Source organism: Mustela lutreola, chromosome X, assembly GCF_030435805.1.
Source record: "Mustela lutreola isolate mMusLut2 chromosome X, mMusLut2.pri, whole genome shotgun sequence".
Lineage (NCBI taxonomy): Eukaryota > Metazoa > Chordata > Mammalia > Carnivora > Mustelidae > Mustela > Mustela lutreola.
In genome coordinates, this window is record NC_081308.1 from 102644001 (window position 1) to 102671572 (window position 27572).

The 27572-nt window shown below is 44.2% G+C and overlaps 1 protein-coding gene across 2 annotated transcripts; it reads right to left on the reverse strand.

The window, feature by feature from the left end:
- Positions 1 to 3673: 3673 nt before the first annotated feature.
- On the reverse strand, positions 3674 to 27131 carry STEEP1 (STING1 ER exit protein 1). 2 transcript variants are annotated; one of them, XM_059157495.1, is made up of 7 exons: positions 26917 to 27127; positions 24239 to 24356; positions 11239 to 11280; positions 8810 to 8948; positions 8248 to 8337; positions 7560 to 7652; positions 3674 to 6381 (listed from the first exon to the last, which is right to left on the reverse strand). In XM_059157495.1, exons 1-7 carry the CDS (start codon positions 27038 to 27040, stop codon positions 6319 to 6321), a joined length of 669 nt encoding a protein of 222 aa, XP_059013478.1. In that variant the 5' UTR covers positions 27041 to 27127; the 3' UTR covers positions 3674 to 6318. The 2 variants fall into 2 exon arrangements, with proteins under 2 accessions (XP_059013478.1, XP_059013479.1); XM_059157496.1 differs by lacking the exon at positions 11239 to 11280 and having other exon boundaries at positions 26917 to 27131.
- Positions 27132 to 27572: the final 441 nt, after the last annotated feature.

The following is a 27572-nucleotide window of genomic DNA, read 5'->3' on the forward strand; positions in this document are numbered from 1 at the left end:
CATCAGAATCCATCTCGGGGAGTTTGCAGATCCACTCAGAGATTATTTTCCTTGTTTAAAGGGAAGTGAGTTTCAGGGCATCTGGCTAGCTCAGTCGGTAGAGTGTGTGACTGAGTCTCCAGGTTGTGAGTTTGAGCCCCATGCTGGGTGTAGAGATTACTTAAAAAATAAATCAAAATTAAAACAATTTTTTAAAAAAGAGGTAAGGTTTACGATAGTACCAGAAAAAGACCAAGTACTTAGGTATAAATTTAAACAAAATACCTGCCCGATCTGTACAAGAAAAACTACAAAACGCTGATGAAAGAAATCAAAGATTAAATAAAGAGATAACTGTGTTCATGGGTTAGAAAATGCACTATTATTAAGATGTCAATTCTCCCCAACTTGATCTTTAGTTTGTACACAATTCCAATAAAAAGTCCAGCAAGAATTTCAGAGATCCCAGCAAGCTGATTCTAAAATGTATACGGAAAGGCAAAGGAACTAGAATAACCAAAATAATTCTTATAAAGAGCAAAGTTGAACAAGTCATCCTACCCAGTTTCAAGACTCACTACAAAGCTATACTGATCGAGTCAAGATAGTGTGGCATTAGCACAAGCATAGAGAACAGACAAAAGAAATAGTCCAAAAATACAGTCAGCTGATGGGGCGCCCGGGTGGCTCAGTCGATTAAGCGTCTGCCTTTCACTCAGGTCATGATCCCAGGGTCCTGGGATCGAGCCCTGCATTTGGGCTCCCTGCTCAGCAGAGAGCCTGCTTCTCCCTCTCTCTCTGCCTGCTGCTCTGCTTACTTGTGTTCTCTCTGTCAAATAAATAAATAAAATCTTTTAAAAATACACAGTCAATTGACTTTTGACAAAGGTACAAAGGCAACTGAATGGAGAAAGGAGTCTTTTCAGCAGATGGTGCTGGAAAAACTGGATGTCTATGCAAATTTTAAAAGATGAACCTCTACACATGCATCACACCATACACAAAAATTCATCCAAAATGGGGGCACCTGGCTAGCTCAGTTGGTTGAGCGTCTAACTTTTGATTTTTGGCTCAGATCATGGTCTCAGGGTCATGAGCTTGAGTCCCACATCAGGCTCTGTGCTCAGTGGGGAGTCTGCTTGAGATTCTCTCCCTCTCCTGGCTCTCTCTAAAATAAAAATAAATCTTTAAAAAAATTAATTCAAAATAGATCACAGACCTAAATGTAAAATATAAAACTTACAGAAGAAAATCTGCATGATCCTGGGCCATGAAAGCTACTACACTATTAAGAGAATAAAAAGACAACCCCCCCTAGGAGATGTTGCAAATCCCATGTCTGATAAAAGATACATATCCAGGCTATACAAAGAGCTCTTAAAACCCAACAATAAAAACAAACAAACACAGTTTAAAAATGGGCAAAAGATCTGAACAGATGCTTCTTCAAAGAAGACATATGGATGAAAACTCAGCTAATAAAAATATGTTCAGGACGCCTGGGTGGCTCAGTTGGTTAAGCATTTGCCTTAGGCTCAGGTCATGATCCCCGCATCCTGGGATCGAATCCCACATTATGGGGCATTATGTGAGCAAACTCACAACCTTGCTCGGCAGGGAGCCTGCTTCTCCCTCTGCTTCTGCCTGCCATTCTGCCTGTAAACAAGCCTCTGCTCGATCTCTCTCTCTCTGACAAATAAATAAAAATCTTCAAAAAAATATGTTCATGACAATAACAAATCAAATAATCCAATTAAAATGACCAGACCTCTCTCTAAAGGGACTATACAAATGGCCTAGAATCATATGAAAAGTTACTCAACATCAATAATTGTGGGGTGCCTGGGTGGCTCAGTGTTGTTAAAGCCTCTGCCTTTGGCTCGGGTCACGGTCCCAGGGTCCTGGGATCGAGCCCCGCATCAGGCTCTCTGCTCAGCAGGGAGCCTGCTTCTCCCTCTGCCTCTGCCCCTCCCTCCCACTTGTCTCTAATATATCTAATATATTTATTATTTTATTTATTTATAAATAAATAAAATTTATTTATAAATTTATATATTATATATATAAATTTATATATTATATATAAATATAATTTATAATATTAAAAAATATTTATTTATTTATAAATAAAATCTTTCTTAAAAATTACTCATAGAACTAACCATATAAATCAGAAGTCCCACTTCTGGGTATTTATCCAAAGATTTGAAAGCAGGGTTGCAAAGACAACATCTATCATTAGGGAGATGCAAAGTCGAAAGCACAAGATACCACTGAGAAACTGTCATGAATCAGAGGAGACTAGAGAGACACAGCAGCTAAATGCAGCGTGTGATTGTGAATGGGGTCCTCAGCCAGAAAGAGGACAGTGAAACAGCTGGTGAAATCCAGATAAAGCGTGTGGCTTTTAGACCACCATATCAATGTTAACTTATTAGTTTTGAGTACTGTGCTATGGTTTCGTATGTATTAGTCTGCCTGGGCTGCTACAACCAAATACCATAGACCAAGTGGCAAAACAACAGACATTTATTTCTCACAGTTCTGGAGACTGGAAGTCCAAGGTCCAGGTGCCAGTTCCCGGTGGAGCTCTTTTTCTGGCTTGCAGACGGCCACCTTCTTGCTGTGTCTTCATGTGGTAGAGAGAGCTCTCTGGTCTCTTCTTCTAAGGGCAATAATCCCATCATGAGGGTCCCATCTCATGACATCATTTAAACCTAATTAACTTCCCAAAGGCCCATCTCCAGATCCCACTGCACTGGGGATTAGGGCTTCAACACAGGAATTTTGGAGAGGACACAATTCAGCCCACAGCATTATATAAGAGGTTAATACTAGGGAATCTGAGTGAAGAGTATATAGAAACTTTCTGAACTATCTCTGGAACTTTTCTGTACATCTAAAATGATTCAAAGACTTTAAGTTAAAAAACTCAAGGTCAGGAGCACCTGGCTGGCTCAGTTGGTAGAGTGTGTGACCCTTGATCTCAGGATTGTGAGTTCAAGCCCCACGTTGGACATAGAGCCTACTTTTTTTAAATAAAGAAAAAGCAAACTCAAAGTCAGAAGGGTTGAAGGTGAGAGGACTTCAGAGCCCCAACCACAGGATCTAGCAGGGTCAGAAAGAAGACGGGTAGTGACAGAATGGCAGTACTGGGAGAAAACAGGAGGATGGAGGTTCTACGAAGTGTAGAAGCAGGTTTAGTTCACTGTAAGTGATGTTTTTTGTTTTCCTGGAGGAATATCAGATACTAAAAGCTCAAGTGTAATAGACTGTGTTTTGTTAAAACTGAACAAAACAATGGAGTAGTCAGGGATGTCTGGGTAGTTCGGTCAATGAAGCATCTGCCTTCGGCTCAGGTCCCAGGGTCCTGGGATTGAGCCCCCCAGGAAGCCTGCTTCTCCCTCTGCCTGCCGCTCCCCCTGCTTGTGCTCTCTCTCTTACAAATAAATAAATAAAATCATTTTAAAAATCTTAAAAACAAACAAGCAGAGTAGTCAGAGAGGTAAAGCAGCAGCAGAGTAAAACATCAAGGAAATCAAAAAGGGAAGTTTTTTCCTTAAGGAAAGGAGGTGACCCACTATGCTAAGGATTCCAGAAGGGTGGAGACAAGCTAGTTTTTAAAAAGCTTTTCAATTTCTCTTACACGGTAGAATTACACCTCCAAATGTCAGTAATTATTACAGTGGAAACATTTTACATTTTACTATTTTATTACAGTTGATAGTACAAACACAAAATAAAACAGAGTAAGACTCTCCGAAATTCCAATACGGCTCTTAGTACTAACATTAAAACACTGTATTTGCTGCTAAAATACTACAAGAAAATAAAGAGACTAGAGATAGCACAGTGTATCACTTTTGTAAGTAGATCAATATGAAAGCAGCCAACACTAAAGAGCACATGTTTATTTGGTACTAATGACATCATGATTTGCAGTCTTAAAGATGAAGCAAAGTGTGCAATTTGAACCAGCTGTTAAAATGGTTTAGGGTTAGTATCTAAGGACAAATATTTCAGAAAATATGTGGAAAGGTGACAACACATTGCTACAGGGAAGTCCTCTATGTGTCTTTACAGCGCCTTTTACTTGGTTTCTCAAAATGAAATTGTTATCTGTTCTCCATAATAGATTTTTTTTTTAAATCCCACAGGAGAAGCAATTCAGCCTAGTTCTATAGTCAGATTTTTGGCTTTATCACTTCCTGGCTACGGGATCTTAGGAAACTTATACTCTCAGAGTCTTCAATTCTCGTCTGTGAGATGAGAATGGGAACAGACCGATCTCAAAGGACTGTCATCTTGTTGAGATTTATTTACTTGACAGGCAGAGATCACAAGTAGGCAGAAAGGTGGGCAGAGAGAGAGGAAGGGAAGCAGGCTCCCTGCTGAGCAGAGAGCCTGATGTGGGACTCGATCCCAGGACCCTGGGATCATGACCTGAGCCGAAGGCAGAGGCTTTAACACACTGAGCCAGCCAGGCGCCCGTCATCTTGTTTTGACTAGGTCATACCCACGAAGTGCCTTCCATGGCACGTAACACAGAACGAGCAGCCATTAAAGAGTATCATCATCATCTGTAAACTCCTGCAGTTTTTTCTATGAGGACTGATAAAATAACCATCCTTCACATCTGAAAACAGAAAGAACAGGTTTAGTGGAAGTGAGAGCATGAGAGTGGCCATGTGAGGAGGCTGTGATCACAGAGCAGAAGTTTGGATCTCTAGAATCTTGGATCTCAGACGTGGTGGACATGGCTGCCAGGCTACGGTCATGGGAGTTTATGGCTACAGAGGCGTGAAGGTGAAGGTCACTGTTTGGAGGTGAGGTCAAGGAACTGCGAGGAGATTTTGATTGGCCATCTACATGCTGTCCAAGTATCTTTCAGAACGAGGACAGGAAATGAGGTGGACAGGAAGACTCGGTTGCAAAGACCTCACTGGATGCAGGAGAACTCGGGAAGATGGCAACACAGCCCCACCTGGCTTTCCCCGGCCCCCTGCCGCTCCTCTTTCTCCCAGTTCTTGCTAGCTCGCATCTACCCCCTACTCCAAGCTACTCTGCATTCCAAATAAGGAAGGCAGGGGAAAAAGCAAGGAGAAATGTCCTATTATTTCCCAGCAGCGCCTTACACACGTCTTGGGCGACTGCTGAGCAATCCGGCCCAACAGCTTATGACACAGGTGAACAGATAAAAACACGTATATAACGCTCCATATTGTTATCACTGAAACGGCGTGACATTAACTATTTTTTTAAAGATTTATTTACTTGAGAGAGACAGAACTAGAGAGAGCACGAGCTGGGTGGGGAGGGGCAGCCTCCCCACTGAGCAGGGAGCTCGATGCAGGGCTCCATCCATCCTCATTAGCGTGACTGAGCCGACGGCAGAGGCTTAACCAACGGAGTCACCCCGGCGCCCCTAAATATTTAAAAAGACAACACTCCTCTACAAATAGCAAATATGAAATACGAGCTGGCCAACAGCTACTTTTGTTTTGTCTCAGTATCAGCTCTTACTCTAGGTCTCCCTCCCGTACCCACATATGGAAGCAGGCGTCTCCCTAGCTGCCTGACGGGATGGTGGTCACCTTGGGTTGCTTACTGAGACCCCATTTTCATTTAGACCTGGGCTACCCTACCCGCCCCTGCCCCCAATCTGGCTGTTCCTTCTTTAAGTACAAAGGCCAGTAAGGAATAATGCATCTACAGCTTTACCATTTGAAGTAAAGGAAGAAAGACTATACTTTCAGGATCATTTCTTGGTTTATTACCAAGGAAGTTTCTCTGAATGTGAAGCTAAAGGAAGCTTTATGGACATTCTGGCTTTCCACAGATTCCTTTCTGACAGGAGAGAGGTTCAAACCATAGTCAATTCCTGCTCGTCTAAGAATAGTCACTTAAAAGAATCATAATTGCTGTAACTTTAAATATAATTCACGCCACTTTCTCTGTGATACATCATAGTACTTTTTAAAAAAAGTCTATAAACATTTTATTAGCTTTGAAGAGGGACTAAGAAGAGCTACTTTCAAAACAAGAGACACTCAAGCCCTGGTGTGTTCAGACTTTCCACACAGCTGAAGAAGTTTACATCAAATGCACAAAAAATAGTACAGAAGACCTATATACAGAAAGATTTAGAAAACCCATCTCTAGAAAGCAGGTCACATGGATTCAAAGCCCTCACCGAAAGTAGGAAGAATCAATGGGAAGTAATGGAAAGCCTTCCACTGGGGCTAAAAGGTGACCACAAGGCTGTGGAGTCAAGAAACAGTTCTTTTTCCTCCTTGTCTAAATGCCTGCTTCTGGTCTGGGCTGAGAGGAAGGTCCTGATCACTTGAACTGGTTGTCAATCAAGGTCCCCTTCATCTTTGCTTTCTTGGCTTCCAGTTCAGCCTGGAAAAGGAAGAAAAGCATATGCCCTGAGTGATGCCATGACATTCTTATTTTCCTTCCTTCTCCTAACTGCCCAGACACTATCCTTTTGTGTTCATTTAGTATAGAAACTAGAACAGTAGTTGGCAAATCCACGTATCTCTAGCAACTGCTTTCCAACCTTTCTGGTATTATGCTGCACATAGAAAACGATGGCGTCTGTGTGGTAAAAGGCTGCGGTCAAAGGTGATCAGCGCAGGGCTCCTACAGCCCCAGGCCCTTCAAAGGGCTGAGGGAATCAATACCATGATATACCATTATCCCATTCCTGGCAGAATAAGACAAGAAACACTGTTCTGGAACAGTGTTACTTCATGTTATACAGTTCGTGAACTGCTGGTTGTTGGTTCATGCAAGATATATATAAAAATCAAGAGTTAGCATCTAGAACCTTGCACAGTAATTTGCCAGCGTCATAACAAAAACAAATCATTTAGCATGAGCACTTGAGGCAAATGCATTTTTATGGAATTTTATAAATTATAAATCTGTTCTTGACAAAATGGAGATTTATAAAAAAGAAGCAAGCCCCGGCCCTTCCCCTCGGCAAATGGGATAGGCACGGCTCTAGACCACGATGGCAGGGCAATGCCGTGCCCAAGACCCACCACCTGTCACCCTGTCACCGAAGGAAGCTCTCCGGTCATCAGACTGCACCGCCACAGCCTCTGATGAGGCATGAAGACAGTGATGGCCGATCTTAAAGAACTAGCAAAAGTACATTGTTATCAAGAAGACCCACCTTACCGGCGCTATCAAATGCAAGTGTCCGCGCCATGAGTCTGTGACTCACACAGAAAGTAAGGACGGCCCTGGGGCTTTAGGCAGCCCCAAGGCCCCCATCCCAGTGAAGCCAATGTAGCACAGCTGTACGCCCTCCCCACCTAGGTGCACATCCACGAACCCCGGGCAGCAGGTTCAAGTACCGGCCCAGTCAGGACTGGCCAGTGAGTACTCTAACTTGGGGCCTGGAGCCCATGGTCACTAGACAGAGTACACTGACCGTGACGGGCCAGGGTGAGACAGCTGGCCACCAGCTACCGGGCGCCCCGCACCCGGCACACAGACTTCCTGCAGGATCTCCCCGACTGCTGGAGGGTCTCTCAGACCGAGAAACCCTTGCCGCCCAGGCCACTCACCAGCTCCTGCAGTCGCCGTTTGCTCATGCCCTTGCGCTCCAGCTGCTTTTCGATCACTTTGGCATTCTGTGCGTACGAGTCAGCAACCTCTCTCTGCGGGAGGAAGAACGGCAGCCGGTACCAGTGAGTCCCAGAGACCTTATGGAGCAATTCCTGCTCCTCGGATCTCAGAATTGTTCCTGAAATGGACTCTGTTCCCTTTAAACTCGTCAGCTGTACAATAATCCAGGAGAGCTCAGGTTTCGGCCGAAACCATTTGAAAAACAACAGATAACATCTCTCTGTAAACCTCATTATACTGAAGGACCATAAAGGTAATTGCTCCTACTACTACAGAGAGCCTCACAAGCCACTCGAGCCAGACTGACAGGACCTCAAACTGCAGAGTCCGATAGGTTTTTAGGAACGAAGAGGGATGAGAGATGAGGGATTTGCCCCCTGAAAGCATCTCAAAATCAGTATGAAAATGCCACTGATCCAGTCCAACTGCCTGGTTCTCATTTTACAGATGCCCTAGGGATCCAGAGAGACAGGAACGGGACTGGGGTCCTCTAGTTTCTTACTAACACAGTAAGGCCTGGAAGCAACATTTCTCATTATTCCGCTACTCGAATGGACTGATTCTAGAGTCCCAGTTCCTTCCGGGCCCACCCCCCAATCCAGTTCCCTTGGGAGCAGAAACACTCACAGCCTCAATTTCCTCTTCCTCTTCATCAATGGTAGACACCGTAACGGAGCTGAACTTGCCCATGTCTTTGGTCCGTTTGGTCATCATCACCTGGAGTCACAGGAGGAGGAATCAGTCTCGTTCACTGCAAGAGGCTCTGTGAGCTGCACATCGCGCACGTGTGTCCATGCACATGCCTGACTGCAGGGTGAGGACGGAGAGGCTGGCCTATCTAAAAGTGCCAGTAGATTTTTTTTTCTATTTGGATTCTATTTTTCTAATATTTGCCATCAAGGCCTTTTAACTTTCACTTTAACTGTCCACACTGAAAAAGGAAGAGATTTCAAAGGAAATCAATGTGAATCAAAACCATACAATTTCTAACTTTACTCCTGGGACAGCCGTAGGAAAGAACAGAACACATAATAGATGTTACATTAACATCTGCTCACCCATAAAAATGGCATCCTTTTAATAAAGCATGCGTCCAAAAAGAGCACTTTCTCATTATACTCATTGAAAGATGGAGGGCGATCTGGAGATTCGCAGCTATATGAACCAGTCAGTCTCCTTCAGTGATTACCTTCTTAGGAGGCTCTTGCTTCTGAGTGTAGATATTCGTTTTACCAAAACCTTGGCCGAACTTGACTACTGCGCCATCCACAATGAAGGTCACGGGGGCATTCTTGGGCTGGGACTGATAGAAGAGGGGCAGTCCACACCTGCAAACAGCAGAGTCAGTCTCTGGGAAGCTCAGAATCCAAATCCCCAAAACGCCGATTCACAAAGCGCGCTCAGACACTGAGAATAGTTTCATTCGTGGCATAAACTGAGGTTTCGCTCCTTCCGGTGTTTCCCGGAACTGCTGCCTAAGAATCACTGAGGAATCACTTTACCGAGTAAGAATTTGTTACAGCTGCTGCTCAGACTCCCAGCTCCTTCCAAAGATCTTCATTCAGCAAATCTGGAAGCTGAGGCCTGGGAATCTATTACTTTCCTCAGCATCCCAGGTAATTCTCAGCATTGGACAAGTTTGGGAAATGCTGGCGCCCGCTGCTGTTTGCTTTCCCGTTAAAGCCACTGCCACTCTGGGGCGCCTGGCTGGCTCAGCTGGGAGAGCATGTGACTCCGGACGAGGTTGTGAGTTTGAGCCCCATGCTGGATGGAAAAATTACTTAATAAATAAAAATTTTAAAATACAAGTTTCTTTAAAATATATATATAAAACCTGCTGGGGCTCCTGGGTGGTACAACCAACTCTTGGTTTCAGCTCAGGTCATAATCTCAGGGTTGTGGGATCAGGCCCCACACCAGGCTCCACACTCAGCAAGGAGTCCGCTTGGGTTCCCCGCTCTCTCTTTCTCACTCTCTAATAGATATATATTTAGGAAAAAAAACTGCTGCCATTCTTCCCAGAAGTCTGGGTACCTAGCATGGGGGGTTTGTCTAGTTTTGTTTGGGTTTTTGTAGTGTCGAGAAGGGGTGTAAAGCTCCTCGGCAGTGGCCGGCCAACTGCTCTAGGGAGTAATCATCAAACTTTCTTGGGTCAGTCAGTTTTGTTCTACTTTTTCAGCTACATGAAGTACTCAAAAGACATGATAAACTAGTGGGGGGCCGCCTGGCTGGCTCAGTTGGTGGAGTGTGACTCCTGACCTTGGGGTTGTGAGTTTGAGACCCACGTTGGGTACAGACGTTACTTAAAAATCAGATCTTTTAAAAAAAAAAAAAAAAGACAAACTGAAGCTGACAACTCTAGTGTGGCTGGGAACTAAATTGCCTTCTTAGCCATTTCCGTGCCTTGATTCTCCTCGCCAGAGTCTTCTGAGAGCTGTTGTGCCATCAACCAGATGGAACATACTGTAGTTTAGTATTCTCACTGTTAACGGCCAAAAGCTGGACATGTAGATATAGCTTTACAGAACAGTCTCTAACGCTCTTGTGAGTCTATGGGCCCTCCAGTAGGCTTTATAAGTAAGTCTGGATTACGTTACATTATGTTCCATTGACCATATGAGCCAGCGATTCCACTCCAGAGAAAACACGTGTCCCCACCAAGGTTTATACAGAATGTTCGTAACGGCTTTATGCAGGACAGTCAAAACCATCAGCAACTCAAATGCCCTCGTACAGGGGGAGAGGGACAATGGAGCCATGGACACTACTCACCAGGGCTCAATCCCAGGACCCTGAGACCATGAACTGAGCCAAAGGCAGAGGCTTAACCCACTGAGCCACCCAGGTACGCCTTTAGGTAACATTTTTAGAAAAGGCAAACCTGTAGCTACAGAAGGCAGCTCAGCGGCTGCCAGTGGGGGAGCACAGAGAAGAGGACTGACTGCAAAGGGCACAGGAGGCCGGAAATGGCCCGCATCAGGGCAGGGTGGTGTTTGCAGACTATACGTTTCTGTCACAAGTTCTCAGACTGTATGCTTAACACGGGCAAATCTGGGGAGCACCTGGCTGGCTGTCAGGAGAGCAGGCGAAAGTCGGTCTTGGGGTGGTGAGTTCAAGCCCCACAGTAGGCAGAGAGATTAGTTAAGAAAAAACAAAAACAAAAAAAGGACAGGGGCGCCTGGGTGACTCAGTAGCTAAGTGTCTGACTTCAGCTCAGGTCATGATCCCAGGGTCCTGGGATCGAGCCATATTTGGGCTCCCTGCTTAGCGGGAAGCCTGATTCTCCCTCTCCCATTCCCCCTGCTTGTGTTCTTTCTCTCGCTGTCTCTCTCTCCGTCAAATAAAATCTTTTTTTTAAAAAAAGGTAAATTTTATCATATATAATTTATATCTCTATTTAGAAAAAATGATACAATGTTAAAAAAAATTTCTGTGACCAGCTGCTCAGAGATGTGACTTCTGAGAAGCATATTGGTATTTGTGTAGTTGAAGTTCAAAGGCAGTTGAGATTACAAGGATAAAGATAACAGAGAATGGTATCCACATAATTCCTTCCTGAACATACTACCGCCTTTGCTTTTGCGTGACTGGGAGAATCCCACGCTGTTAGACACGTACTTTGCACACTTCTTCCTGTATTGTCGCTCAATGCCTTCAGGCCTGTGCAGGAAACGGAAGTAAAAAAAAAAAAAAAGGTATGAACAAATGAGCAGCAGGAGCTATAGTCACAGCAGCAGGCAGGGTCACGGTGGTAACAATAACAACAACAACAATACCAGCACCCACATGTACGCAGTGCTCAAGGACGTACGTTATGAAGCCATTTAAGCCTTACAGCAACCCAAGTTCCTATTACCATTCCTATTTTCCACACGAAGGCACAAACCTAAGCACATGATTTGCCCCAGGTCAGAGTCCAGAAGCAGAATAGGCTACATTCAAGCCCAGGCCACCAAGCTCAAGAGCCCACAAGAGCGCCTTAGGTAAGCAACTCTGCCACCCACCCAAGATGCTTAACACAAACCTGGGACTCATCCTTGACTCCTCTTTCTCTTATTGCCCATACCCAGTCCATCAGCAAATCCTATGGATTTTCTCTCCAAAACAAGATCTTGAACCTGTCTGCTTTGCTCCACCTTCCGGCCACCATCTCTTCCTTGGCCGCCTGTCCTAGCTTCCAGACTGGTCTCCTCACTTCCTTGCCCCTTGTTTGTTTCCATTTTTTAAAAGGCCATATGCAAACATGGCATATGTAAGAATAGAAAGAAAAGTAAATATTCTCCCCACCCACCCTTCACCCACCCAGTTCTCTTCCCCAGGGGCAATTATTGCTTCTGGTTTCTTCTGTTCCTCCCAGAGATAGTTGATGATTCAAGCAAGGAATCCTTACTGACATAGAAAGAAAATATATTTTATTTCTTTCCCTTTTTAGACAAACGCAGCATACCTTACACTTCTTTGTTCTTCATTTGTTTGCCTAAAAAAATGTGTCCTGGTTAGAAAATTCATAGGGGACCCTTCCTTACCAATTGACAAAGAGGTGCCTCATTCTTCATAAGGGCTGCACTGTATTCCTTTGTGTGGATAAACCGAAAAGTCTTTTACCTGTTGGATAAATTCCTAGAAGAGTATCCGCTTTAAATTCTGAGAAATACTGCCAAATTACTCTCTAGGGAAGTTGAACCAATCTACGTTCCTACCACCAATGTGAAATTTGTGTTTTTCTCCAGTCTCACCAACACAGGATGTGATTAAATTGCACGACTGTCAATCTGACACATGAAAAATGTGTTCTCATAATTTGCATTTCTTTTTTTAAAGAGTGAAAAGTGAGGCATCTTTTCGTGTATTTTATAGGCATTTGTGTTTTCTCTTTTTGGGTGAACTGTCAGTTCATATCTTTTGCCTACTGAGTTATCTTCTTATTTTCTAGTCTTGCAAATGTTGATGGCCCTTATAAATATTTCTTCCCCAGTTTGACTGGGGGAATTTCAGATCTGGGGGCAGTCAAATCGAAAGCAAGTGCGCGCATGTGTGTGGTATTCGGTTAGGCCTTCCCTGTTCTAAATTCATACCTAACATACAAACTTTAACTACTATTCTAGAATCTGCTTCCGCTACTGTTACACTCCAAATCATTCTTTAAGCAGAGGCAAGAGTGGCTTCCTAAGACACCTAGAATAAAATCCAGCCTCCTTACCATGGCCTCCTAGGCACCAGCTGAGCACAAAACTGGGCTCATCTCCTTTCACAGATGCCCTTCCTCCCTCACCATGAACCAGCCACAACAGACCTCGCTTCTTTGAACAAACAAGTGCTTTCCCACCTTGGACCTTTCACACACACACTTCTTTCTCCCCAGAATGCTCTTCTCACTGCTTTCCCATTCTCATTTTTGGGGTCTCAGCCACTTTTTCAAAGACGTTTTCACGACATTCTCTGTATGAGCCCTTTGTTTCATTCACAGGACCTCCCAGAATCATAATGACTTTATTTTTCTGTCATTCCACTGGACTGTAGGGTCCATGAGATCAGAGATTAATGGAGACCATGCCTGTCTGACCACTCTATCCCCAGAACCGAGCAAAGTACTGGAAACGAAACAGACATGCAATAAAACACTGGTTGAAAGAATTCTTTTAAGAATTTGGTTTAGTGGGGCGCCTGGGTGGCTCAGTGGGTTGAAGCCTCTGCCTTCGGCTCAGGTCACGATCCCAGGGTCCTGGGATCGAGTCCCGCATCAGGCTCTCTGCTCAGCGGGGAGCCTGCTTCCCTCTCTTTCTCTGCCTGCCTCTCTGCCTACTTGTGATCTCTGAAATAAATAAATACAATCTTTAAAAAAAAAAAGAATTTGGTTTAGTGAGGAAAATTACAATCATGGAGGTAAGTTCTTAAATGGAGAAATGTATACCATGTAATCGAATGTAAAGGTGGGAGCACCAAGTCTGTCTGAGGCAGTCATGGAAGGCTTCATGAGGAGGTGTCTGAAAGTCAATGGTCCTGATAGCAAGCAGTATTTCAAGCAGTGGGAATATTATGTGCAAAGCCAAAAAGCACAGCATATTCAGGGAATTATAAATCGTCTAATGTTAGTAGGATTTTAAAAAATCAAGAGTACTACTGGTCTGACAGAAAAAGATTTGTAAGATTATCCTATGAATGACCATATGGCAACAAATGAGATAATCGAGATGAAATGGGCAAACTCCTAGAACAATAGAATAAGATAAACTACCAAAATCACTGGAAAAGAAACAGAAAATCTAAATAGACTATCCATGTAAAGAAATTTAGTTAGTAATCAAAACACTTTGCACAAAGAAAAGCCTGGGATGAGTGGCTTCACTGGTGAATTCTACTAAAAGTTCAAAGAATTAATACCAAAGTTTCACAAACTTTTCAAAAGAGGAGGAAATACCTTCCAGCTCTTCAGATGAAGCCAGGATTACCCTGATACCAAAACCAGACAAAGGTACAACAACAAACTAGAGATCAATATTGCTTACAAACACACAGGCAGAACTCTGTAAAAAACAAAAAAATACTAGCAAACTGAATCCAGGAGCATAGAAAAAAGATCATATAACATGACCAAGAAGAATTTATCCCAGGACTACAAGACTGGTACAACATATAAAAAAATTAATCCAAGCCAAGACACCATAGTAATAGAACAAAAGAGGGGAAAAAAATGATCATCTCAACATCTCAAAAGACACAAAAGAAAAGCAGCTGACAAAATTCAAAACCCTTATTAATATACTAGGCATAGAAGGGAACTTTTTGCACCTGATAAAGGGTATCTATGAAAAACCCACAGTTACTAACAGTTACATAAACTAATATCATACTTAATGGTGAAAAACAGAAAGCTTTTCTCCTAGGATCAGGAACAAGACAAGGATACTCACTCTCAACACTTCTATTCAACATTGTAGGAAAAGTTCTAGCCAGGGCAACTGGCAAGAAAAAGAAATAAAAAGCATCCAGATTGGAAAGGAAAAAGTAAAACCATCTCTATCTGTAGATGACATGATCTTACACACAGAAACCCTAAAGAACACACAAACATACAATGAGAGCTAATAAACAAGTTTAGAAAGACTGCAGGTTACATAATCAACATATAAAAACTAATGGAGGGGCGTCTGGGTGGCTCAGTTGGTTGGACGACTGCCTTCGGCTCAGGTCATGATCCTGGAGTTCCGGGATCGAGTCCCGCATCGGGCTCCCAGCTCCATGGGGAGTCTGCTTCTCCCTCTGACCTTCTCCTTGCTCATGCTCTCTCTCACTGTCTCTCTCTCAAATAAATAAATAAAATCTTTAAAAAAATAAAAAAATAAAAAAATAAAAACTAATGGAGTCCTATATACTAAAAATGAACAATAAAAAATAAAGATAAGAAAACAATTCCAATTATAATAGCATCAAAAAGAATAAAATACTGGGTGTCTCAGTCATCAAGTGGCTGTCCTCAGCTCAGGTCATGATCCCAAGGTCCTAGGATCGAGCCCCCCATTGGGCTCCTTGCTCACCAAGGGAGCCTGCTTCTCCCTCTCCCTCTCCCCCTGATTGTGTTCCCTCCCTCTCTGTGTCTCTGTCAAATAAATAATAAAATCTTAAAAAGAATAAAATACTTAGGAAAATTTTAACAAAATAAGTGCAAGGCTCGTGCACTGAAAACTATAAAACATTGCTGAAAGAAATTAAAGAACACCTAAGTAAATGGAATGACATTCCATGTTCGTGGACTGAAGACTTAACATTAAGATGGTAATACTCCCTAAATGAATCTACAGCTTCAAAACAATCCCTATCAAAATCCGAGCTGGCTTTTTGCAGAAATTGACAAGCTGATCCTAAAATTCACATGGAATTACAAGGAATCTAGAATAGCCAAAACAATCCTGAAAAAGAACAAAGTTGGAGGACTCACATTTTCTGATTTCAAAACCACAAAAGCCACAATAATCAAGACAGGGTAGTACTGGCATAAAGACAGACAGATCAACGGAATGGAACAGAGTCCCAATAAACCCATACATATATTGCTAACTGATTTTTGATTTAAGGGTACCAAGACCATTCGAAGGAGAAAGAACAGACTTTCCATAACTGGTACCAGGACAACTGGATATCCACATGTACAAGGATGAATTTATTACATACTTATCTCACGCCATCTAAAAAAATTAACTCAAAAAAAATTTTAACTCAAAATGGATGAAAGGCTTAAACCCAAGAATTAAACTATAAAACTCTTAGAAGAAAATGTAGACATAAACCTTCAAGACCTTGAATTAGGCAAAGGTTTCTTAGCTAAGACTCCATAAGCAAAGAAAAAAATAAGCAAAGCACAAGCAAAGAAAAAAATAAGCTGGACTTGATTAAATTAAAAACTTTTATGCTTCTAAAAGTATCACCAAAAAGAGAGAAAAGGCAATCCACAGAATGGGAGAAAATGTTTGCAAATCATATATCTGTTAGGGGGTTAGCATCTGTAATATATGAATTCCTATGACCCAACAATTAAAAAGTCAAATACACCAATTAAAAAATGGGCAAATAATTTGAATAGACATTTCTCCAAAGAAGATACACAAATGACCACAAGGTACATGACATGTATGACCCAGCTATTCGTAAGTATACACCCGTGAGAACCAAAAACATGTTCACACAAAATCCTGTACACATGTCCACACGTTTACAACATTACCCATAATAGTAAAAAAAATTTTTTTTAAAAAGGAAACAGTCCAAATGCCCATCAACTAATGAACAGATAAACAACATGTGGTATGTCCTTACAATGGAATGTCATTCAGCTGCAAGAATAAAATACTGAGTCATTCTACATCATGGATGTACCTGGAAAACATGCTAAATGAAGAACAGTAGACACCAAAAGCTACAATATTTATGCTTCCCTTTTTTTTAAAGATTTTATTTATTCATTTGACAGACAGAGATCACAGGTAGGCAGAGAGGCAGGTGGAGTGGGGGGGAATCAGGCTCCCAGCTGAGCAGAGAGCCCAATGTGGAGCTCAATCCCAGGACCCTGGGATCATGACCTGAGCAGAAGGCATATAGGCTTTAACCCACTGAGCCACCCAGGTGCCCCTTTATGGTTCCCTTTTAATGAGGTACCTAGAATAGGCAAACCCACAGGGAGAAAGTAGATTAATGATTGCCAGGGGCTGGGGGAGAAGGAAGTGGGGAATGACCATTATTAGGTATAAGGTTTGTTTTAGGGGGGTGATGAAAATGCTCTGGAATTGATGATCGTTGCACAACCGTGTGAATATACTAAAACCACTGGATTGCACCCCGTAAAATGGTGAGTTTTATGCTCTATGACTTCCCCCTCATCTCCGAGGGTGGAGGTGAGGCATTAGGACTTTTCAGAAACCCCCCTGGATGGTGCTAACACAGCCAAGAGGCACTTCACAGAGGTGCATATGAAGAAGAATAAAACTGCAGAGGAGTAATTACGTGCATCTTACAAGGCCAAAGTGCTTTCCAAAGTCATTGTAACTATTTATGGTCATCCTGGTACTGCAGAGACTCCTAGCAGCTCTTTGACAACACATGGGTATTTTTTTCCCAGTTGAGGGATAAGGAAACTGGGGCCCAAAAAGGTTAAGCGAGTTGCTTCAAGTCTCACAGTGGTGCTGCTCCACCATCTTTAACAGCCCGCCTCTTCACTTATGTCAAACGTGCCATGATTCACCAGCATCATGTGACTAGGGCCCTAGCCATAGTTTCGGTTCCATGTAACTTACACTTCCATATAACTTCCTACTGGGACTCTAAATTCAACCTCAGCCTGAAGGGAGAGCTCCACCATACAACGGACTTCTAGAATTCTGGAGTCAGCCCATCTCTCATAAGCCTGAGCTTTGAAAACACAGGATTTTAAGTAAAGGGGACTGTGTATTTCTTGGTGAGAAATTTTCAAATACTAGTGCCAAAGAGGATTTTGTCAAGTTTGCAACAATTCATCTACTCTAACCATGTGCCAACAATCAGGCAAGGTGTACTAAGGGTTTTGGAAGTACAAGGCAGGATTCTTGCTCTCAAAAAGTTCATGGAAGTGAGGCAAGATACTGAACTGGCATAAGGAAGTGATTAACATGAACTAGGTAGCTGCACTAATTGACTCTGGTCTAGGATTATGTGAGGGAGGGAAGGCCAAAAACAAAACATTTTTCCTGGTTGTGGCAGTCTCTAAGATGGCCCCCAATAATCCTTGCGCCCTGGTATTGACACCCAGTGTAGTCTCCTCCCAAACTAAATAGGGCTGACCTGGGTCGCCTGGGTGGCTCATTGGGTTAAAGCCTCTGCCTTCAGCTCTGTCATGATCCCAGGGTCCTGGGATGGAGCCCTGCATTGGGCTCTCTGCTCAGTGGGGAGCCTGCTTCCTCCTCTCTCTCTCTCTGTCTGACTCTCTGCCTTCTTGTGATCTCTGTCTGCCAAATAAATAAATAAAATCTTTTTAAAAAAATAGGGCTGACCTGTACTAACAAGAGGACACTGCAGAAATGATGGTGTGTGACTACTGAGTCTCAGTTCTAAAAGATACTGTGGTTTTCACCTTGCTCTCTCTCGGATCACTCACGCTGTGGGAGGCCAGCTGCCACAACCCAAGGATAGTCACGCAGCCCTATGGAAGATTCTCGCGGTGAGGAACTGAAGTCAGTGCTCAGCTGCCAATCACGTAGGAGGTGGAACTCCCAGCCCTAATCAAGACTTCAAATGACTGCATCCATGATTGACTTTTTTTTTTCTTAAGATTTTATTTATTTGTGATAGAGCGAGAGCAAGAGAATACAAGCAGGGGGAGCAGCAAAGCAGCAGCAGAAGCAGGCTCTCCAATGAGCAGGGAGCCCAACGTGGGGCTCGATCCCAGGACTCCAGGATCATGACCTGAGCCAAAGGCAGCCACTTAACAGACTGAGCTACTCAGGCATCCCCCCATGATCTACCTCCTAACCACAGCCTCATGAAGAGATAGGAACCACCCAGCTAAACTGCTGTTGAATTCCTAACCCACAGAAATTATATGAGATGATAAATGTTGTGTTTTTAAAAATCAAGGGGCTAGGGCGCCTGGGTGGCTAAAGCCTCTGCCTTTAGCTCAGGTCGTGATCCCAGGGTCAGAGGATCGAGCCCCACATCGGGCTCTCTGCTCAGCAGGGAGCCTGCTTCCCCCCTCTCTCTCTGCCTGCCTCTCTGCCTACTTATGATCTCTGTCTGTCAAATAAATAAATAAATTCTTTTAAAAAAAATAAATACAAAATAAAAAATCAAGGGGCACATATTTTTTATTATAAAAAAATAAATACAAAATAAAAAATCAGCTGGTAGAGCATGCAACCCTTGATTTCAGGGTCACGAGTTCAAGCCCCACGTTGGGTGTAGAGCCTATTTTAAAAAAGAAAAAGAAAAGAAAAAAAAATCAAGGAGTACCAGGAGACAAGAATAAAAAGGCAGGCCAAGGCAAGAACACAGAGAGGCTTCAGACTTCGATTTTACCCCGCTAACCATGATTTCTAAAATCGCACTCCACCAGGACCCCTAAATGAAACTGGAAAAGGGAAGGGTAGGAGTCCTTAATGGATTGGGCTTGACTCTTCCCCAGTCACAGCAGCCTCCTGCGTATTCATACTTCTGGACAAGCATGCCACTTGAAGAAAGGATTCACTGTCTAAAAATGTCTGAAAAGCACTGTTGTAAGTGATGGAGAGTCACTAAAAGACTGGAAGCAGGAGACTTCTGTAATGTGCGTTTGAGACCACTCAGGCAGTAGACAACAGACTGGAGGAGAACAAAATGAGAGGCAAAAAGACCAGGTAAGAGGCTACTTCAACAGCCCAAGCCAGCGATGGCAGGTACTGGAAGATGGCCTGGCAGCAGGGCTAAAGGGGAGACACCCACAAGACAGACTGGAAGGGGGAGTCAACAGGACACGGTGAGTGACTGGTGTGTGCAGGGGATGGATGAGCCAAAGGGAGGACTGGCTCACGGACTCTGGCATGGACTACTGCATGAATGGGGGTGTCATCGTAGAAGGGGGAGGAGAAGGAAGGAACTGTGTGTGGCTGATATTTAGAGACCTGTCTGCAGTGGCTCGACACAATGGTTTGTTCTCCTATAAAAGACATCCAGAAGAGGGGCACCAGGGCGGCTCAGTAGGTGAAGCGTCTGACTCTTGATTTCGGCTCAGGTCATGATCTCAGGGTCATGAGATCCAACCCCGCATCGGGCTCCAGCCTGGGCATGAAGCCTGCTTGGGACTCTCTCTCACTCTCTGCCCCTGCCCCCCAATTCTCTCCCCCATCTTAAAAAAAGAAAAGAAAAGGTGGTTCATGGCAGTGACTGGGACCCAAGGATGGTGATGGCAAAGCTCTGCAATTCTTGTGGCCTCTCCTTCCTGGTCCCAGGATGGCTGCTGGTGCTCCAGTTATCATGCCCATTGTCCCCAAAAGCAGGAAGAAATAAGAATAGAAGAGTGAAAAGCCCTTTCCTTGGAAGCCTCATGCAACAGCTTCTACTTCTGTCCCTTTTACTTGGCAAAAGTGAAGTCACATTCAGAATCTTACGGGTCATTTGGGGCAGGGGTGGGGTGGGCGCTGTAATGTATGCCATAACTTTTCAGACACCCACATACAGGCAGGTATAGAAGAAGAGTGTTGTGGCAGTGCCAGGTCAGCCCACCTGCAGTATCTCCTTACTAGAGAAATAATGAGTTTGGCCTTGGTCATGTTCAATCTGAGACAGAACATCAGGTGAAGAAGGAGAGGAGGCAGTTAGATACACAGTTCTGGGTATGGGAGAGAAACGTAGGCAGATCTAGATTTTGTGAGTCATCAGCACATAATGTAACTGATGCCGTGAGAGGTTGTGAGGACGTCCAAGGAGAGTGTAAAGAGAGAGAAGGTAAGATCCAGGTCAGAGCCCGGGGAAATACCAACATTTAAGGGGCAGGCGGCCAAAGAATCCAGAATATTGAGAAAGCCAAAGAAGTAGGAGAATCCCCAAAGCAGCTTCACAGAAGTCAAGGAAGGAGAGCATCAAGGGAGGCAGGGTCAACAGAGAGACAGAAAAGTACTGGATCTGCAAACACTGGGACTGCTGGAGGGGAACGGGGGGCCCAGGGAACAACAGTGTCAAAAGAGAGGAACTTTAGAATGTTAGAATGAAAACTTGGAGGTGGACTATGATAGGCTCCGGGGCATGGGTACTCTTTTTTTTTTTTTTTTTTTTTTAGGCTCCAGGGGCGCCTGGGTGGCTCAGTGGGTTAAAGCCTCTGCCTTCAGCTCGGGTCATGATCCCAGGGTCCTGGGATCGAGCCCCGCATCGGGCTTTCTGCTCCACAGGGAGCCTGCTTCTACCTCTCTCTCTGCCTGTCTCTCTGCCTACTTGTGATCTCTGTCTGTCAAATAAATAAATAAAATCTTTTTAAAAAATTTAAAAACGTAAAAAATTAAAAATTAAAAACAAATAAATAAAGTAGGCTCCGAACATGGAGCCCAACATGGGGCTCGAACTCACAGCCCTGACACCAAGACCTGAGTCAAGATCAGTGGTGGGACGCTCAATCGAGGAGCACCCCCCCAACACACCCCTGGGCTCCCGGGCACATGGGGAGTGGGCAGACTGCATGTGTTCAGCAACCGGTGCTGGCACACACCCCTGGCTAAGGAGGGAAATGCACCCCCCCCCCCAGCCAGGAGGGGAGCACACTAGAGTGGGCCACTGGACAGACTGCTCATGATTAGATCAGGGACAACAACCGGAAGGGGAGTTTACCCTGCCTTGTTGGTAAACTCTGAGAACTCTCTGGCCCGACACAGTCACCTGGCCAGAGACCACAAGCCTGGGCAATACAGCCCTAGGGTGAAGTCCCAAAGCTGGCTCGCTTCCAGGACCAGGCTGGCTGGATTCCAGGGTTTCTATTTCAGACTAAGGCCACTCCGTTTTTTGGCCTAGAGGTGAGGGCGTCTGCCTTTTAGTGCCATGGGGGCCTCTGGCCTGCTGTGTTGTTAGATCAGTTTTTGTATTAACTGAGTAATACACAACCGTTCGATATATATTGAAATACTATTACACATTAGTATATGTAACTATGATACATATATAATAAACACATCATAAATCTTAGTGATCTTAACGATACTCAGTTGGAGAGTTTTTCTTTTTTAAAAAGATTTTACTTATTTATTTATTTATTTATTTATTTCAGAGAGGGAGAGAGAGTGCACGTGAGCTCAAGCAGGGAGAGCAGCAGAGGGAAAGGGAGAAGCAGACTCCCTGCTAAGCAGGGATCCGTATGCGAGGCTTGATCCCAGAACCCCAGGATCATGATCTGGGCTGAAAGCAGACGCTTAATGGACTGAGTCACCCAGGCACCCCTCAGTTGGTAATTTTCAACATCAGAAAACTGAACAAGGGTTAATGGAGGGAGAAAAAGACAACGGATTAGCTTCAGATAGGGCATCTTGTCAACCGTCCTAATCATCATAATGGGGTATTCTCCCCGTGCTTCCCAAAGGGCATTCCTTTGTAAATTTCATCAATTTTTATAATCTGGTTGTATTACTGGCCTCGAGTTGTATCTTGTGTATGACCAATTTCCTCTTCAGCTGCACAACTCTAGAAGCCTGTGCTCTAGAAGCACAGTGGTGCTCAAGGTCTCATTTGCTACTGAATGTCACCTAGCAGTACTTCTTTTCATTAGTGTGGGCTGACAACAGTTTGGTTTCTTAAATTAACATAGCAAGATGTCAGCCTGTTGCTTTCTCCAGCTCAGCCCTAGAATGCAAGCTCCATACAGGCAGGGTACTTTGCTTGTTTACTGGTTGTACTGGTTGGATGGTATCCATTAAAAAGTCACATCCTTCCAGGAATCTCGGAATGTGACCTTATTTGGAAAGAGGGTCGTTGCAGATATAATTAGTTACAATGAGGTCATGTAGATGAGTAGAATGTGCTCTTAATCCAATGTGACTGATGTCCCTATAAAAAGAAGAGAAGAAAAACAGAGACCAAGACACAGGGAGAAGGCCATGTAACGATACAGAAACTGAAGTGTTGCATCTGCCAGCCAAGAAATGCCAAGGACTGCCGGCAACCACCAGAAGCTGGGAAGGGCCAAGGAAGGATCCTCCCCAAAAACCTTCAGAGAGACCACGCGTGGCTCTACCAACAGCCTCATTTCAGACTTCTACTCTCCAGAAATGTGAGACAGTTTCTGTTGCTTTAAGCCACCCAGCTGTTGGTACTGTTACGGGAGCCCTAGCAAATAAATCCACTGGCATCTCAAAGGCTTCTGGACAGGACCCCGGCACAGAGCAGAAGCTGAGGAAATGAAATGTATGTGAAGGAACATCTGGACTTTTTAATCCCCTGCAACTGACCTCTCTGTGGCCTCAGGCACCTGCTGACGGCCACCCTCCCCAGACATACACACTTCCTGACACTCTCTCCTCCCGTTTCCCACATGGCCAGGTTCCAACTATTTTGTCTGCTTTTGAAATGTCAGTGTTCCCCAGGATGGTATTTTCAGTCCTCTCTCCTCTTGCTCCACACGCCATATAACAGCCCTTCCCAGGTTTCAATTATCTCGGCCAAGGACTCCCAAATCTCAAACAGATCCAACCATGTCACTCCCCTGCTTAAAAGAGAGAGATGGCTCAGGGCACCTGGGTGGCTCAGTCGTTAGGGGTCTGCCTTCGGCTCAGGTCATGATCCCAGGGTCCTGGGATCGAGCCCCACACTGGACTCCCTGCTCAGCAAGAAGCCTCCTTCTCCCTCTCCCACTCCCCCTACTTGTATTCCCTCTCTCGCTGTGTCTCTCTATGTCAAATAATAAATAAAATCTTAAAAAAAGAGAGAGAGAGAGAGATGGCTCTTGCCAGCAGGTGAGGTCCAAACTTGCCTACTTCAGCAATTCACTCTGGGCCCACCTCAGGATGCATGAAGCCCTTCCTGTAAAGTCACTAGACTACAGTCACCAAGGACCGTTCGAAGTTCCCAAGCATACCGTAAGTGCTCCTTTCAATGCTTCCATATTCCCTCCACCTGGGATGCTCTTCAGCCCCCTCATCAACTTGGTGAAATCCTAGTTCAAGGCCAAAGACAAATGCCATCATCGTTTGGTGCCTTTCACCACCATTCAGAATGACCCGCTCCCATCTGCTTTCCCATAGCTTTTGGCTTACCACCCCGGCATTTCACTTTTTACACAGAAGGTAGCCAGGCCTCCGCACTGAGCGGCAGACTCTTCAGTGGTAAGGGCAGTACCTCATTCAACTCCATAGAGCCAGTTCCCTGCTCGGGGCCCGGCACACGGCACGCTAAGACATCACAGATCGAATGAGCTCATTCTACTTGCAAAAAAAACAAATTACAGCTATCAAATGGCAACAGAATCACATCTCGGCAGCATTTCAAAGAAGCACAGCGAAGGTATTGCCACATTAACAGACGTTAGAGAGCTAACACAAATGTCGAAGTGTTGGACCCCTAAGAACAACCTGTTTAGCACTAGCTGGGGTACTGATTCCTCAGAAACAGACCAAAACACAAGGAAATCCAAGCATCAGCCTCTTACCTCCGAAGATACATGGTCTCCTCGTCCTCCGTGTTACAAAACTTGTGGGCGTGTTTGGCAGCATCGATCACGCGGGAGCGATCCCGGGGCCTCATGGGCAATTTCTCTAACTGACAGTCTAAAGATATGGAATAAGATTCCGTCACTAGAGCTACTGAAAACTACCCTGGGGCAATCACAAGTGTTCAGTGGGGGCCCTTAGCACTGTAATGTTTTACTATAATTACTAATGCTTATGGAAGCCTATTATTTAATTTCCCAACTGAAAAGGACTTGGTGTCAGAAGGTCTGGAGCTCCGTTACCACCTTAGTGATCTTTGGCAAATTACTTCCTTTTGTTTTGTTTTGTTTTGTTTTGACTCCTCATTGGAAGGATAAATAGATGACAGTATCTCAAAAGTCCTTCCCAGCACGTCAAGTTTGCTATGTTTCTATAATCATGGTACACTTGGTTTGTGTTCTAATGCGTGAGAATCAAAAGAGACAATCAAGCATCTGGAACGCCTATGACAAAGGCACTGGGAAAAGTGATTAAGTGCTTAGAAAAAAAGAGAGAGGGGTCAGTGCTATGCTACATGTGACAGGCAAATGACCCAAACCAGCTGGAGGAGTGTCAATCTGAAAACATACAGGAAATAAACAAGGTGCAAAAAAAAGCAAATGGAAATTGACAGAATGCAAATGAGGTACCTAAAGGGTCACAGAGAAGTCAAGTGATCACAGTGATTAGAGATTAATGGAGGAAGGGGCAGGGGAGTTGGCACCAGGGTGCCTGCACGTTCATTAATCTTAGCAATGACCTGCTGGAGTAGACACTTTGTATTCCTACTTTAGAAATGAGGGAATTGAAGCTTACAAAAGGCAAGAGACTTGCCATACATTTACTAAGAGGGAGAACAAGAATTCACACTCAACTCTAGGTGATTAAAAGAGAACTCATTTATACAACAAGGATTCGAGGGCTCTCTGGGTACCAATTGCAGTTCAAACACGGTGCTGGGGATTCAGCAAAGGACAAAGCAGAGACCCTCCCCTAATGAAGTTTTCATTCTAGTGGAAAAGGCAGAAAATTGTAAAAAGTAAGAATTATAAGGGCGCCTGGGTGGCTCAGTAGGTTAAGCCTCTGCCTTCGGCTCCTGTCATGATCCCAGGGTCCTGGGATCGAGCCCCACATGGGGCTCTCTGCTCAGCAGGGAGCTGTTTCCCCCTCCCTCTCTGCCTGCCTCTCTGCCTACTTGTGATCTCTCTCTGTGTCAAACTAACAAATAAAATCTTTAAAAAAATTTTTAAATAAGAATTATATAATATGACCATAGATAATGATAAGTGCTCATAAAAAAAATTAGCAAGATATTAAAAGGATGTACAATGATCTCAAATAGGGATAAGTACTACCAAGAAAAATCAGGCAGGGTTAAGAGGACAAAGCGTAACTAACAAGGGTACCATTTTAGATAATCAGGGAAGGGACATTTCAGCAGAGACCTGAATGAAAGAAGGAAGGAATTCCAGGTGAGGGATGATGGTGTCTTGGATTAGAGTGGCAGAAATGGAAGTATAAGAAGTAGTCAGATTCTGGATAGATTTTCAAGTAGCGGCAAAATGTGTTGATGGACTGGATGGACATAAGGTAAGGGAAAGAAAAAAGTCAAGATTGCTTCTGAAATTCTGGGTGAATAGTGTTACCACTTACCACACTAGGGTGGAACAGTGGAGAGCAGGAAGTATGGGATCATGAAGTTGATCTGAACATGATCACTTTGAGAGACCCACCAGACATCCAGTGGAGACAGGGAACAGGTAGCTGGAGTTTGAGGGGAAGTGTAAGTTAAAGATGAACATTTGGGAGGAATCGGCATGTAAATGGCATTTAAAGCTTGGGAATGGTTGGGGTCGCTTAGAAGGGCGTGAGTACAAATTGTGAACAGGTGAGAGGACTGAGCCCTAGGGCCTTGCAATGCCTAAACATCAGAGTCAGAAAAGGAGCTAGACCTTGAGGAGGGGCAAAATCAAGGTAGGAGGAAAAATCCGGAGACTGTGGAGTCTTGGAAGCAATGACAAAAAGTGTTTTAAGAAGGATGGAATCATCATCTCTGTCAAATGACACAAATGAGAACTAAAATGAGCACCGGCCATTGAGCACTGGCACCACTAACAGGTTCAGTTACTGACCTTGACAAATATGGTTTAGATGGTGAGGTGGGAAGAGAAGTATGCCTGAAGTGAGGTCAACATGGAATGGGAAGTGAGGATGCAGCGACAGGCAATATAAGCAACTCTTTCCAGAAGTTTTGCTATAAAAGCAGCAAAGAAATGGGGCTACAGCTGGAAGAGAACGTAGGATCAAGGGAACGCTTTATCCTCGTTGAAGGTAAAAGCTGTGACAGCCTCCTAGCATGCAGGAGAAAGGTTATAAAGTTTCTAGAAGCGACGTGGGAGGAAAGGGAGATAAACAATTTTTTCTGAAGGAGGAATTTGGTTTTGAGAGAAGCCCGGATACACAGAAGGTTAAACAGAAAAGCTGCCCTGGAGTAGGGTAGGGAGGCATCAGCATGGAGCAGGAAAGCCCACCAATCTTCAAAGAGACGCGCCTCCCAGATCAACAGCCAGAGAAAACCCGCCCTAGAGAACCCGAAGTTTCGCTTCTTGCAGACGCCCTCCGGTTCCCGATTACTCACCCAGCACCAGGACCATCTGGCCACACAAACAGTAGTAGACGTGGAGGGGCTTCTCGCCGTCGTCATACTCCTCCCGATCCCGGGTGTCGGAGCAAACCACTGACCGAGACACAACTTTCGGCATCGTTCACAGGAGCAGCGCAGAAACTCTACGCCAAAAAAATAAGGGTCGCACAAAAATGAGGTCACAGACTGGCGCCAAGCCTTTTCCCAGCCTCAACGCTGGTCACGTGTCAGTAGCTGGCCTGTGGACTTCCGGGCCGTTCCATTTGACCCGGATGCGCGGGGGCGTCCTGAGCTCTCAGAACCTCCTTTGCTTTGGCCTGAGTTTGCTAGGAGTGCTTTACTTGGGACACCCTTAATACCGTTTAAATTATTCATATATATTTATGTACACGTATGTATATGCAGTTACATAAAACCAGATATAAAAAAGAACTACGTTTACGTATTATAGGGATAATAGAAGTTTTAGGTGTTCCTCTAAATAGGATTTTGATTTTAATGGCTATACTCAGGAGAGTACCTAATGAAGTAGAGGTATCTTTTTTAACTTTAGATATAACTCATATGACATAAAATTCACCCTTAAAAATGTATAATGCAAAACAAATGTGTAATGCGGTGGTTTTTAATATATTCACAAAGTTGTGCAA